The sequence below is a fragment of the Rhipicephalus sanguineus genome, chromosome 1, assembly GCF_013339695.2.
Source record: "Rhipicephalus sanguineus isolate Rsan-2018 chromosome 1, BIME_Rsan_1.4, whole genome shotgun sequence".
NCBI classification, from domain to species: domain Eukaryota; kingdom Metazoa; phylum Arthropoda; class Arachnida; order Ixodida; family Ixodidae; genus Rhipicephalus; species Rhipicephalus sanguineus.
Genome location: NC_051176.1, coordinates 9,444,115 through 9,459,580, shown reverse-complemented (window position 1 = coordinate 9,459,580; position 15,466 = coordinate 9,444,115). Strand labels below are relative to the sequence as shown.

Here is a 15,466-nt window from a genome sequence, read left to right as displayed (position 1 = left end):
AAAAGTTTGATTTGTGGCGTAGTGGGTACCTTTCTAGTGTACTTGTATTGTAGCCCCAAGAGAGCTTAACGGGCTCTAGAAACGCCGCTCTTCCAGCTTTCGCTATGACTGTGCTGCGGTTTCAGCGCAGGCCTGGCGTTTTTTCTTTCAAGGTGAAAACTTCAGTTCAAACCACGACGGACGGCAAAGGAGAGATGAGGCAAGCACTGAAGGTTATGTACCAACTAGGAGCAATCGAAGTTTTTAGGGCCCCGCAGGGGCGTCTGCACAAGCAGGCGTTTGGTGTGTAGCGACACCACGGACCCGAGCTAATGGGGGGGGTTTCGACCCCCTCCCACGCCTAGCCGTGCGTGGCATTGCCGTGTCCGCGGAAAAGGGGATCCTGGGGGTTGAGCCAACGCCGGGTGATTGGACCTTTAAGGCCCCCCGGCAGAGGCAACACACCCCTTTGGCCCCGGCTTCACGTAGACGGCACCCCTGGGCTGACCCACCCAGGGGAAATCGGCAGTCGCCTTCTTCCTGTCCTTCTCTCTCCCCTCATCTTCGTCTTTCTCTCTCACTTTACATCTTTCCTGTCTACTCTTCTCTTCTATTTACTTCCAGTCTTCCTGGCGGCAAGGGTTAACCTTGTGTAGTTACTCAATCTTGGGTAGTTATATTTGGTTAGAGCGGCGATGTATGGCTGGCGTCTTCAAGTGTTCTACCTTGAAGCGTCCCCTCGTTGGGCTCGGTGGTGGGTGGTCACCATCGCCGCCGAACTTCAAATTTCCCATATGGATAACCCTTTTCCCGCACTCCCTGATCGCCGCCTGAAAAGGTGGCGCACCGATGAGAACTTTTCTTTTCAACAACCCAAACAGATCTTTCCGAAGTACCATGCAGTCCACAGTCAGAATGAAAACAAGGCAGTCCGAGCAATCTCACCTTTTCTTGTGTCCAAAACTCTCACGGAAGCAATCGGCCCAGGTTACAAGGTAACAAAAATGGGAAGCGGCGATCTCCTCCTCGAACTTCGCGACAAGACAAAGTATGACAATCTATCGAAACTCACAGCATTTGGGGACATACCAGTGTCAGTGGGCCCGCACAGGTCGATGAATACGGTGCGCGGTGTGATCTCTGATGACGACCTCCTCGAACTATCCGAAAGTGAACTGCTGGAAGGTTGGCAGGACCAAAACGTAGTCAAAGTACAAAGAATAACAATAAGGCGAGATGATAAACAGATCCCAACAAAGCACATTATTATTACATTTGGAAATAGCAACCTGCCAGACTCCATTGAAACCGGCTATTGTAAGCTTCGTGTCCGACCATATATTCCGAATCCCCTTCGTTGTTTCAAGTGTCAGCGCTTTGGACATGGGTCGCAAAGCTGCAGAGGGCGCGCCACATGTGCAAAATGTGCATCCAACGAGCACTTGTCTGAGAGCTGCACCTCTGCAGCTCGTTGTGCGAACTGTGAAGGGGACCACCCAGCCTACTCACGATCATGCCCCTCGTGGAAGAAAGAGAAAGAAATAATAGAACTGAAGGTCAAATTCAACCTATCGTTCCAAGAGGCTCGCAAACGTTTCTCCCTCCACAACCAGTCTAGTCGCTCCTACGCCGATGTGTCGCGCCGGGGCGCCGCGCCACATCTTCCAGCGCCCGCAAGAGTCACACGGAGTGTGACTGCGGTCGCGCCATCAGCGCCCCCGGCTGGAGTAGCCTGTGCTGCTCCGCCCCCTCCCAAAGAGGGCCAGCAGACTCCCGAGCCTGCCGGACCCAAGGCCGCTGCAAGCGCAGTCAGGCCCGAAGCCGCCGCGAACGTGCCTGCTGTGCAGGCACCATCCACCACCTCCGAAGAGGTGATGGACACAAACAGCACGACTCCGGCGTCTCAGACGCCGAAGGAACGGCGCAACTCCTTGGAGCGCGCCAAAAAAGAAAAAAACACGCATTACGGGGCCTAGAAAGGGCCCTGTAACTTAAGGAAGCACTTTTTGTACACACAGCACCATACCACATACATTAAAATGGACATACAAATTCTACAGTGGAACGTCAGAGGACTGCTAAGAAACCTCGACGATATCCAAGAACTCTTACACGAACACTCACCAAAAGTGCTTTGTGTACAAGAAACACACTTAAAATCAAAACACACCAACTTTCTACGCAGTCACATTATTTTCCGAAAGGACCGGGATGACGCCGTGGCGTCATCCGGTGGTGTAGCTGTTATAGTTAATCAAGGAGTAGCGTGCACACATTTACCACTCCAATCGTCCCTGGAGGCAGTGGCTGTTCGAGTGGTTCTTCTGAACAAACTCGTCACCATTTGCTCTCATTATATACCTCCGCATCACCCACTGAATAAACATGAATTCCAGTCCTTAATGGATGAGCTTCCGGAACCGTGTCTGGTCCTTGGGGACTTCAGTTCACCTAGTGGTCTATGGGGTGACTCTCGCTGCGATGCTCGAGGTCGTCTAATTGAACAGTTCCTCTTCTCTTCCGGCGCATGTCTCTTGAATCAAAAAGAGCCAACATATTACAGCCTTGCCAACAATACGTACTCGTCTATAGACCTCAGCATCACATCTCCATCACTTCTGCCCCTACTAACATGGAAGGTCATTAATAATCCCTATGGAAGTGATCACTTTCCTATAGTTCTGAGCACACCAATAGCTAATGAATGTCCTCCACAGGTTCCCAAATGGCAAATTGACAAAGCCGATTGGGAACAGTTTCGTAAAATGGCTCTCTTAAGTTGGACCGACATGTGTGCTTTAAGCATGGAGGAAGCTGTAGAATACTTTACTGCTTTTTTGATTGATGTTGCAAATAAGTGCATCCCACAAACAACTGGACTGCCCGGGAAAAGACGTGTGCCCTGGTGGAACACTGAGTGTACAAATGCACGCAAAAAACAAAATAAAGCATGGAGGCTGCTTCGGGAATCTCCCACAGCCGAGAATCTGGACAGTTTTAAGAATATTAAGTCCCAAGGCAGGAGAACACGCCGACAGGCAAGAAGGGAAAGTTGGCAGAAATTTTTATCGGGCATTAATTCATATACACAGGAGGCCAAAGTCTGGAACATGGTTAGCAGGGTAGCAGGCCGACAAGCACATTCACTTCCTCTAGTAAACACACAAGGCGACAGCTTGGAAGACCAGGCGAACTTCCTAGGTTCACACTTCGAACAGGTGTCGAGCTCGTCGCACTATAGTGAAGCTTTCCAAAGATACAAAACAAGAATCGAAAAACAGAAACTAGAGCGCAAATCCACAAACGAAGCATACAATGAACCTTTCTGCATTGCTGAGCTACAAGCATCGCTTAACTGTTGCAATAATTCTGCCCCAGGCTCCGACCGTGTTGTATATGAAATGTTGAAACACCTGCCATCTGAAACTCAAAAAAACCCTCCTTTCACTGTATAATGCTGTTTGGTCCTCCGGCGAGATCCCCTCGGCCTGGAAAGAAGCCATTATTATTCCTATTCTAAAACAGGGCAAGGACCCATCCTCCGTTGCGAGCTACAGGCCCATTGCACTAACAAGCTGCCTGTGTAAACTTTTTGAAAAGATGCTAAACCGCCGACTTATACATTTCCTCGAAGTAAACAAATCACTTGACCCATACCAGTGCGGTTTTCGAGAGGGTAGATCTACCTCTGACCACCTTATCCGTATCGAGGCACAAATTCGCGACGCTTTTGTCCACAAGCAATTCTTTCTTTCGGTGTTCCTCGATATGGAAAAGGCTTACGACACCACGTGGCGCTTTGGCATACTGCGAGACCTCTCACACTTAGGTGTCCGAGGAGAGATGCTGACCATAATCGAAATCTATTTGTCCAATCGCACGTTCCGTGTTCGAGTGGGTAATGTCTTGTCCCGAATATTTGTCCAGGAAACTGGAGTGCCGCAAGGTGGTGTCCTGAGTTGCACACTTTTTATTATAAAAATGAATTCGCTACGTCTGTGCATTCCACGGAACATGTTTTATTGCACATATGTGGACGACGTGCAGATCGGTTATAAATCGTGCAACCTTTCAATGTGTGAGCGGCAGGTCCAGCTGGGCTTGAACAAGGTCTCTAAATGGGCAGACGAGAATGGGTTTACACTGAATGCACAAAAAAGCACTTGCGTCCTATTCTCCAGAAAGAGAGGCCTCCATCCCGATCCAGACATTGACCTACATGGTCAGCGTCTGTCGGTAAAAACAGAGCACAAGTTCCTAGGGCTAATTCTAGACACAAAACTTACGTTTATACCACACATTAAATACATAAAAAACAAGTGCATAAAAACTATGAACATTCTAAAAGTGTTGTCACGCACTAAGTGGGGTAGTGACAGGAAGTGTCTGATAAACCTTTATAAAAGCCTTGTACGCACACGCCTAGATTACGGGGCGATAATCTATCATTCTGCGACGCCAAGTGCCTTGAAGATGCTTGACGCAGTCCACCATTTGGGCATTCGTGTTTCTACGGGCGCTTTCCGTACTAGCCCCGTGGAAAGCCTATACGTTGAATCGAATGAGTGGTCGCTACACCTACAGAGAACTTACCTATCTTTTGTATATTTCCTCAAAGTGAACGCAAACAACGAACACCCCTCTCATACTACAATCAATGAGTTGTCTGCTTCTGAACTTTTTCACAACCGTCCTTCGATGAGACAGCCGTACTCACTTCGTGTGAGGAGCCTAGCTGAAGAAATGGGTGTGCCACTTCTCGAACACTGTCTAATGGCTCCCGCTGCCTATCTCCCGCCGTGGCAGTAGCAGCTTATAGAGTGCGATCTTTCTTTCGTCGAAGTTACCAAGCATGCGCCACTTGCACATATCCGTACACACTTCCTTGAATTACAATACAAGTACCCACACCCTGAATTCTTTACAGATGCCTCAAAGTCTAACACTTCTGTGTCGTACGCAGCCGTTGGCCCATCCTTTTCCGATTCTGGTATTCTGCACCCTGATTCCAGTATCTTCCCGGCAGAAGCCTACGCGATACTTGCGGCAGTTAAACACATAAAACAATTAAAACTACAAAAGGCAGTGATATACACGGATTCATTAAGCGTAGTGAAAGCTTTAAAAACTATGACAAAACACACAAATCCGGTCCTTGTCTCGCTCTACTCTATTTTATGCACGATCTACTCTCTTAACATGTCGTAGTGTGCTGGGTGCCAGGGCACCGCGAGATACAAGACAACGTGTTGGCGGATCAGCTAGCAGCATCCGCCCACGAAAACAGTCCCAATACGTCTGTAGCTATCCCTGCATTAGACTTAAAACCATCCCTCAAAAGAAAGATCAGGGCCTTTTGGCAGAGCACATGGGATGGGAACACACAAAATAAACTGCATCTTATCAAGCCGCAACTAGGTAATTGGCCGCCGGTATCGAAATCACGCTACACAGAAGTTACACTTTGCAGACTGAGGATAGGCCACACACATAGTACACATTCATATCTTTTGTCCGGAGGCGATCCACCTCTGTGTGAGCACTGTGGCGATCCACTAACTGTACTCCACATCCTACTGCAATGCACGGAACTAGAGGCTCTCAGAAAAAAGCATTTTTCATCAATATACGTGCAGTTCCCACTACATCCCGATATGTTCATTGGCAGAGAACCACTTTTTAAATATCAGTCCCTTTTCGAATTTATAAAAGATGTCCATAACTTCAACGTTATTTTTCCAGGCGCTCCGTAGCGCGGCCTCATGATTGAGGCTGCTGCTGCGGTAACTCTATCAAAGGAAGCACCTGCCTCCCGGCCTTTGAGCGCAAAGGCCTTGAGGAGGCATTCGTGCTGTCATCCCGCCTCTCACTTGTAAATACCATGCTCAATCGTCATTTATCCCACACCCATAGATCACACCACTTATCACTGCCATAATTTTATACTATATACACATCTTTTACGCTTCTTTAAAGCACGTGATTTTAGGCCTCTATACAGCCACAATACACCCGGTCATCGTAATCATTGGTCATCGCTAACACCACATAATAGGCATGGCGCTCTTTGGCCACCCATGGCCCTTGCGCCACAAAACCCCACTAATCATCATCACGTTTTTAGGGGTAAAGCACCATAGGGTCTCGGCGTGTCGGCGTGCATTGTGCATCGTCGTCTGCTCTCGGGACGGTCCATTTGCTTGAGCGCAATAAGAGGTGCCACCGTCTGAGTGCTCGCCGTGTGGCGAGAGAGAGCGAACGGCGCGTTGACTTTGGAAACGTTCTTTCAGCGATGAACGCTGAACTACCAGCTCGCAAGGAACGCGAACGCGCCCTCGCCCGCGAGAGACAGCGCCGACGCAGGGAGCGTCTGCTTGCGAGTTTCTTGGTTGAAAAAACCGACTGCTCACGCTGCACAACCTTTCACCGGCGACCGTGTATATATAGGCACTGGATCTTGACCTGCAATGTAGTGCCGGTGGGATATTTCTCTTGTGCGTACGCGAATAAAAATTTGCAGCTTGTACGTTAACTAAAAGTGGACTGCAGATCTCTGTGTCTAATCTCTCTTCTGTGTCTCGTTGCCCATTAGGAGTAATTTTGTTGTGGGAAACATCGGCGCACACTGCATGCTTCGACCCTCCACAGGTTTCACGTTAGTGGAGTTGAAACACTCTAACCTACCAAAACCATGCGCTCTCGTTTTGAATTTTGGCGTAGTGGGTGAAACATAAGTTGCGAAAAAATACTCTAAAAAATACAATACATCACAGAACTCTCCAAATATCTGCTATTTACTTGAAAAGGAATGGCACTATCTTATTATCGCCCATTGACGACCACTACTTTGTCTCATGATGTGCTTTGTGGTGAAGCAATGCTGCAATTCTGCGCCCATTTTGATTATTTTTTTTAATTCTACGAATATTACTGACAAAATAGCACTATATCACATGGCTGTATAGTTAGCAGTAAGAGTGTCAAAAAAGCATTGAAGTCAATGACCGAATAGTTTCAAAGTGGAAGGGGCACAAACATTGAAAATTCTGTGAAATGCCCCATGTTCAGGCACATGTAGAGTGGTGATAAGCCTCAAGTAAAAATGCACGCTTGGTCGCATTTGGAAGAGTAAACAAAGGAGATTTATTTGTGAAAGTTTAATCAGAGTGATTTTTGTTTCAGGCGAGAAACAAAAATTTATCTTGAGCGTTCGCGGCGTGCATGGGCGCGGGTCCGTAAGTCCGCTTCACTGCGCCGAACACTTACTTGGGGCAACGAAAGTATGCAGCGCCCACGCGAGTGGCAGGATCGTGTGCTGCTGTGAGTTTTCACGTTGCTGAAAACTTGCAAACAGTGTATATTGCTGGCGGAAAGTTTTGGAAGGGCACTAAACGCTGCCGGTTAGTAGTTTTCATTTCATTGCCACGTTACTACATGCCCACATACGACAGACGCAGAACTTGGGTTGTGTGCCCGGTTTGCGATCTCTGCGGAGGTTGCAGTTCTTACTTCCATTGCCGACGTATGCTCTTCGTCACTTGAAATGCCTGTGTTGCTGAGTAGGAGGTGAGCCCGGCATTAACAGTGGTCAGTGATGATGGCACGAAATGGTGAAACGTGCGCGATCCTTTGAGGGAGATTGTAGATTCAAACCTTACTGAGTGCTCAACTTTCTTCCGCGCTGCATGCGATGCCTTCATCTTATTAATCGCCTTTAGATTACTAAGCGAAGGCGATAGACATTTAAAAGGACGAAGCCGCCTTTAAAGGGGTGGTGCCATGAAATATCGAGGCTATAACAAGGCTGTTGTGGGTTTCCTCTGTATGCAAGGACACTCCATACGAAGGGTCGGACAGAGCAAACGTTTAGAATATATTTTAATGCACTTTCAAAGTGTACCTAAATGCCCATTCTCCCGATCAAAACCCATCGCTAGCGCGCCAACACTGACGTAGATTTGTAGGATGGCCAACGAAAGTTGTAGTGACGTCGCACCAGACCTGCTATAGTTACGTGAGTGACCTCCGCCACCTCCGCAACCTACGTACCGGCTGTAGTGAACGAGAATATATTCTAGTATAGCATCGGTTGCTGCATCACTCGCCGAGTTTCGATCGCTTTCTGGCTAAGTGCGTCACAGCCTTCTGTGGTCACGTGACCAAGCCCCTACATTCTACGTCACTGCCCAACCTCGGCGCCCAGAAACCGAAACCGAAAGTTGTTCCCATCAAAAGGCGATATTAAATTATTTAGCGAGAACACATGAATCTTGGTGTGCGCATCATGCTTCCTGGAGATATAGGAAACGCTTCCAGCAGAGAACGCGCAAGCCACAATCTTGGTGGCACCACCCCTTTAAGGCTACTTCGTCCTTTTGTATATTTATCGCTTTCGGTTTCCGTTGTACAGGCTCTCCGTGTAAAATACGATACGATAGCAGTATGCTCACCGTTCGCAATGTTTATCTTACGCGCTGCTAGAGAAATGTGGAAGTGGTATAAACACACTTATATGCTGAAGAGTCGCATATGTATTATATAACCAGTTGTTTGCAGTTGCGTATCGATGCCAACAGCAACATGGGTGTTACCAACAACAGACGCGGTAAGCTGATATGAAGTGCTTATATTCTTCTATAGGGGATAGCGCGAATCCGAACAGCACAAAGAAGGAACACAAATGCACAGGACAGGCGTTACTCGCAACTAAGCTTCATTCAGGAAAGTTTCCCTAGATACATGGTACGCAGCCGAGTGGCACGCGCAGGCGCACTGCACGTACGTTGCAGTCACATTTGCAGTTAATACAGTAGCGTTACAGTTGTTGTGCTTATACTTGTCTATTATGACGGGAACGCACGCACGTTTCACGAACCCGTGTGTATGTGTAGAAGGGGTTCTTGACAGTTCTTGAACAAGGTCATCATCACCGTGATCAGTGAGCACCAGCAGCTGGACCGGACTTGTTAATCGGATCCGTTCGTGATCGCGGCTACGAGGGGTCTAAGTGTAGTGAAGTGCGAGGTATAGCCAAGGAGGATACATAGAACTTGCTTGAGTGGAAGCCGCCTATGCTCCCCGATTGGGGAGAGTGAAGCCGCGCCGAGCGCGCAGCGGCCATCTTGCCAGTGGCAGAAAGGAGCCAAGCGCTGCCGCACGCATGCTTCTTCGCGCTGCCGATGAAGTTGCTCGCGTTTGTAAAGCACCGAAATCAAATAGTTCTGCTTGCAAACATTTTTTTCCGACTTGTAAGCAGCCAAGTGACATCTACAGAAGTGAATTCACCTGCACAGGCATTAGGTAGAGGCGCTTAAATGAGACGCACGGGGAAAAACATGATGACTGGTGCCCTATGGAAGATAACCGCCCGTGACAGAGGCGGTCTCACCCTATTATTGATCCATTCTCGATTTCGTTCCTTCGTCATGTGGCATATACTCACTTTTACGTATTATTCAGCGATTTGCTTCCACAAATCGTAAACGTTCAAGCGGGTCGAAGTCAAGGATGTGCTGCTCCAGTTAATGGAACCACGTTTTCTCGGCAGAAGCTACCAGGACTTCCAAGATGAGGTGTTTTGTCCTTCGTCACCGTTATGATGGCATCGCATTCAGCCTGTAGCTACCAGTCCTTTCTCTACTTCTTCACGCATGCCAGTGACCTCTTGCGACGGTGAAATAATTCCACCTCGGCTCTTCCATTTAATTAAAGGTGCAACTCACCTGAGTGCAGGGCTGTGATGCATTGCTCACACGTAGCTCTACGAACTTTTCGAGCATTGAAGCCTGCTATGTATGGCACCACGAAACCGACAAACGCAGAGGGGCTTTCGGGTCAGTATCGGCCTGCAGGGTTGATGATCTGCGCATGTCAATGAGCGTGCTTTTTGCATTTGCGATGGCAGCACAAGTGGCTCCATTCAAGATGGAGACAATGTCTTGGGAGCAGTTTCCTGAACTAAAACTTCCGTCTGAACCGACCAGTGCTTGTATACAGACATAGGCTGCGCAGCTGTTGCATTGTTATGTCTGCCTCATCCACGTATTAACTCAAACAGGCTTTCGGCATGGTACTGACTGAGTTTGTGTGTCAGCAATTACTTCAGCTGATCCTGGCCGACAACCTCGTCAAGTATTCTTTCGGTGCTTGCCATATGCATATCCAAAAGCCAATAAATTCAGCTTTTTTTTTCAACTCTTCTGTCACTGCATTTCCTGCCGGGTCCCAGCTTATTTACGTATTCTCGAGTCTCATAAAAAAAACGACTTCTGGCAAGCACTCAAAGCAATCCGGCACGCAGCATATAGGTGATCTTCGTCTTTCCCATTCCACGGTGAACGGCCCTCTCCCACAGGCTCCGCTATGTGGGATCTTTAGGAAACCTGTCGAAAATATCACGGCTGTTATTTATTGCACGCTCATACCTGCTCATACTGCGTCAATCAGCACGCCCCAGTAACGCGCGCGGAATGGCTCAATCGAAGACGTTTTCGCGTATTTACGGGGAGAATGTGAGGCCGCAACCTTTCTTCAGCTTGTTTGCACATCCGTAAGCGACACAAGAGGCAACCATCGTCAAACCGTTGGTGTTTACATGGCCAGGGCGTCAAATAACGCAGGCAAGCAGCAGCGCGCGACGGCGTGGAGCGCACTTTCTACCTCTGGCAAGAAGGCGGCGGCCGGATTCACTCGACGAGCGCCCCCTCCACTCCAGCAAATTCTACGTATCCTCCTTGGGTATAGCACAGCTGGTGTAAATCCTGGATGCCTCTCACGATGAAATGATCTACGAAGCCTCCTGTCCTGGACGTGGCAGCGAGGTCTTTTGATGCCCTGTCCACATACAAGCCGTCTTTCACGCAGTATAAAGACCAGATGTTGTTTGGTCTTGATAAATCAATGCTGAAGTCACCGGTAATGATGAGAGGCCTGGTTTTCTCGGCAGATTTATTGCAGGAAGCATTGACCCCGGTTATTGCGTAATCGACGTGGTACACGTTGCGGACCACGTGAACGAGCGCATGGTAGTTAGCGCCTCCCAGGGGTGTTTTGTCTTCAGCTTCCTCACTTGCCTTGTGTCCGCCACGGTGGTGTAGCGGTCACGGTGCTCGACTGCTGACCCGAAGGTCGCGGGTTCGATCCCGGCCGCGGCGGTCGCATTTCGATGGACGCAAAATTCTAGATGCCCGTATACTGTACGATCTCGGTGCACGGTAAAGAATACCAGATAGTCAAAATTAAAGCCCCAACAATTATTAGTATCACTTTCCTTGCGTGTCTATGTGTGTGTTCGCGTTTACTGTCTCGGTTGAGACTTTGTATCACCTGTGGCACATACTCGCCCAACATAAACTCTCTTATGCGGGTATGCGCCACACGTGACTGAGAGAAAGGGTTTCATGACGTACGCGACAGGTATTTAGCTTTATTCATGCCATGACCAGTGAATCGCGTTCACCATACACTGATCCCCTGCTATGCCAATTTTGGTATATTAGAAGTACAGGAGGCGACTAGGAGAGCGCCCAGACGTAAGTGGCTAGATAGATAGATAGATAGATAGATAGATAGATAGATAGATACGTAGATAGAAATGCCCAAAGTGCCTGAGGTTCGCCAAGAAATGCTTCGCATTTATTAACAGATAAATTGTGTCCGCCAGCTGAGGTTACACAGATATTGCGGGCATGGAGCCTGCCGGAGCACATCCGTCAATGCGTTTTGCGGAGGCGAAACGGTGAGCTGACAGCGCCACCACAGAGGTGTGGCGGCAGGCGGCAACATCCATCATTGCAAAGGCCGTAAGGGGAGAGCGGAGGAGAGAGTCGAGTCCGGCCGTGGCCGAAGATCCGAGCGTAAGAATACGAAGCACCATTCGGCTCCTAGGCACGAATGGCGCGAGTAACGTTCAAGCGAGCTGCCGATAAAAAAAATTTGCAGTGGCTTAGCTCGGCTATGCCAGGATATACGTAGCGTTAGCAGGGGTTCAGCTGATTATTCTTAGCTTTCCAGATTGTCAAGGATTATTAGTCTTCTTGTGTTCATTCTTCGTACACTAAACCGCTAATTGCCAGGAACTACTTCGGGATCCGATGAGATAAGCTTCTCGGCTCTTCTGCGCCGTCGAGCAGCATTTGCGCTCTCCTTCTCCATGGCGTTACCTACCTACAAACGTCATTCAGAGGCGCTATCAAGCGGCCCCGGCGCAGTGTCGGACGGCGACTGCAGAGCGAAGGCGCATAGCTGCGCGCACGCTGGCGCCACTGTGTCTACGACGTCACTCCCCTCGAATGCGGCGCAGACCAGCAGCGGCGAGCCGCGCGCAGCGGTGGCGGAGAGCGCGTGATATACCAGCTCCGGTGACCCAGCTCTGTGACATTACTGATCCTCGCGCATGCGCAGCACGGCTCATCACGCCCCACGCGAAATCGGCTCCGGCTAGGAAGTGTAGCTAACGCTACAAAAGAACTATAAGTCTGTTCCCGGTGTCTGTTAGGCACTTTTATTATGTAATATATTTTAAACGAACCATCACTCGTTTTCCCTGACACTTCGTCGGCGGCATTGCGGAAAGCCGAAGAAGGCGTGTCGAAACGAGAAAACTCACAACAGCACAAGATCTTGCCACCCGCGTGGGCGCTGCATACTTCCGTTGTCCCAAGGAACTGTGGCGGCGCAGTGAAGCGGACTTACGGGCCCGCGCCCAGGCACGCCCCGAACGCTCAACATAAATTTTTGTTTCTCGCCTAACACAAGACTCACTCTGATTAAACTTTCACAAATCAATCTCTTTTATTTACTCTTCCAAATGAGACCAATCGAGCATTTTTACTTGAACCGCATCACCACTCTACATGTGCCTGAACATGGGGCATTTCACACATTTTGCAATGTTTGCGCCTCTTCCATTTTGAAGCTACTCGGTCGTCGACTTCAATACCTTTTTGACACGCTTACTGCCAACTATCCAGCCATGTGATATAGCCCTATTGTGTCTGTAATATTCGTACAATTTTTAAAAAAATACTCAAAATGGTCGCAGAATTGCAGCATTGGTTCACCACAAAGCACATCGTGAGACAAAGTAGTGGTCGTCAATGGAGGATAATAAGATAGTGCCATTCCTTTTCAAGTAAATAGCAGATATTTAAGGCGTTCTGTGATGTATTGTATTTTAGAGTATTTTTTCGCAACCTATGTTTCACCCACTACGGCAAAATCCCAATCACTGTAATAGACACAAATGTCTTTTTTTTCCAAAAATACTTTCCGAGGGCAAATAGTGCACTGATATGAACGTCCACAATTTTTACAATACAATTGGAGAGGGTCGAGCGCAATGTTCGGGACGTGTGGCGTGAAATGACCCTTTTCACTTCTTTTTCTTGATGTTCGCCTAATGTCTCCACTCCCATTAAATCTACTTTAATACATGAAAAAAACGTAAATTCTCAGCCCAGTTATCTGACCTTTACGGCAGAATGTTCTTATTTGCCTGGAGCGACGGCGAGCCATCTTTTGAGCATTCTTAAAATCACAGGAGTGAGCGCAGCTGCGCCTATGGCGGGACCAATGAGAACTGGTGTACACGCCGCCGACAATGGACAAGGCGTGAGCATGGGAAGCTTCGCGAGCAAGCTCCTAAAATGTGAAACAGCATATCAAGGTACATTAACATGATTTGCTTGGATTCATTTAGCCATAAAGAATAAATCATGTTCAAGCGATATAATTATAACCATATGACTTGAATGACATCTGTTAAGTGACTGTGTATTCTGAAGCACATTCATTTCATGGTATTGCCGCGTGCGTTCCTTATTATCACTTTTGTTGTATTCCGTTTTCGCCCACAAAGACTGCCAGCAACGCTCAGCGCGAACCGCGCCTCAGTGTTCAAGAAGCTGCGCGAGATTAGTCGATCGTTTTGTTAAGATTGCGCGCAAGACGCGAACGCCCGAGCTTATTCTAGAACATGCGCAACAAGCAGCGATATCGCTGGAAAGTTCGATAGCGCCTGTATAAAAGCCGACGCGCTTCACCACTTGTCAGTTGATCGACGGACGACGCCCTGTTCGCCGCTATCTTTGTACAGCGTGTATTGCTGTAGTACTAGTTCTCATTTTCCGGCCACAAGTTCGGCCAAATAAACAGTTTCATCCTGCAAACGCCGACTGCTGTCTTCGTCGACGTCACGACCACGTGACATCTGGTGGAGGTGCAGCTTCTTCCATGATCCGGACGCCCCCGCGAAGCGCTGACCCGAGCCCAAGCCGCAAGGAGGACGACAGCAAAGAATACCCGGATCGTCGAACAAGCCGCAGGCAGAAGGGACTGCAGCCAGAGCACGGGCTCCTTCCCGAACAAACCAGGCAGCCCAAGGTCCCAACACCCACCGCAGCGACGATGACCGACCCCGTGCAGGCTGCGGCGATCCTACTCCGGCAGCCCAAGGAGCCGCCAACCTTCCGCGGGTCGTCATTCGAAGACCCGGACACCTGGCTCGAGACTTTCGAAAGGGTCTCGACATTTAACAACTGGACCCCCGACGACAACCTGCGCCACGTGTACTTTTACTTGGAGGACGCAGCAAGGACCTGGTACGAGAATCGGGAGTCCTCACTCCGTACTTGGGACCTCTTTCGCGGCAATTTTTTGGCGACGTTCACGAGCGTCGTCCGAAAAGAAAGGGCCGCGGCCTTGTTGGAGACACGGGCGCAACATCCGAACGAAAACGTGACCATCTTCACGGAGGAAATGAACCGACTTTTCCGCCACGCTGACCCCGACATGCTCGAGGAAAAGAAAGTCCGCTTCCTCATGCGAGGGGTCAAGCAAGAACTCTTCGCTGGACTGATGCGTAACCCACCCAAGACCGTCCAAGAATTCCTCACGGAAGCAACGGCGATCGAGAAGACGCTGGAAATGCGTACGAGACAGTACAACCGCCGCATTCCTACGACGTCCTTCGGGGAGGTTCACGCGCTACAATCTGATGACTTGCGTGACACCATCAGAACTATCGTGCGGGAGGAGCTGCGTAAATTGTTGCCCTCCTCCCAGCCTCAAGTGGACCCGATCGCCGACGTCGTACGCCAGGAAATCCATCAATTTCTGGGAGCACCTGAACCAGCGCAGTCTGAGCCACAAGCAATAAGCTACGCTGCCGCAGTCCGACGCAACGCCCCCGTTCCTCGTCCACGTCAAGACGCCACGTCGCCGCAGCAGTTCCGCCGCCAGACGCCGCCGCCGCCACCACCAGCGACACCCTACCGTCCTCCTGTCGCCCAGCGCTATGCCCCGCGCTACGCGCCAAGGAAGACCGACGTTTGGCGCACCCCTGCCAACCGCCCGCTCTGCTACCACTGCGGGGAGGCCGGCCACACGTACCGCCGCTGCCAGTACCGTCAGATGGGGCTACGCGGATTCCCCGTCAACGCGCCGTGCCCGCAGCCAGGCGAACGGCCTCGCGACATCGACGACTACC

At 49.6% G+C, this 15,466-nt stretch overlaps 1 protein-coding gene across 1 annotated transcript in view; it reads left to right on the top strand.

The window, feature by feature from the left end:
• The window catches only part of LOC125756962 (uncharacterized), a 48,426-nt gene that overhangs the window by 7,900 nt on the left and 25,060 nt on the right, over positions 1-15,466 (top strand). Inside the window, exon 3 of the mRNA XM_049412047.1 lies at positions 1,593-1,850. Within this exon, the coding sequence (XP_049268004.1) occupies positions 1,593-1,850 (258 nt within the window). The remainder of the gene's footprint in view (positions 1-1,592; positions 1,851-15,466) is intronic.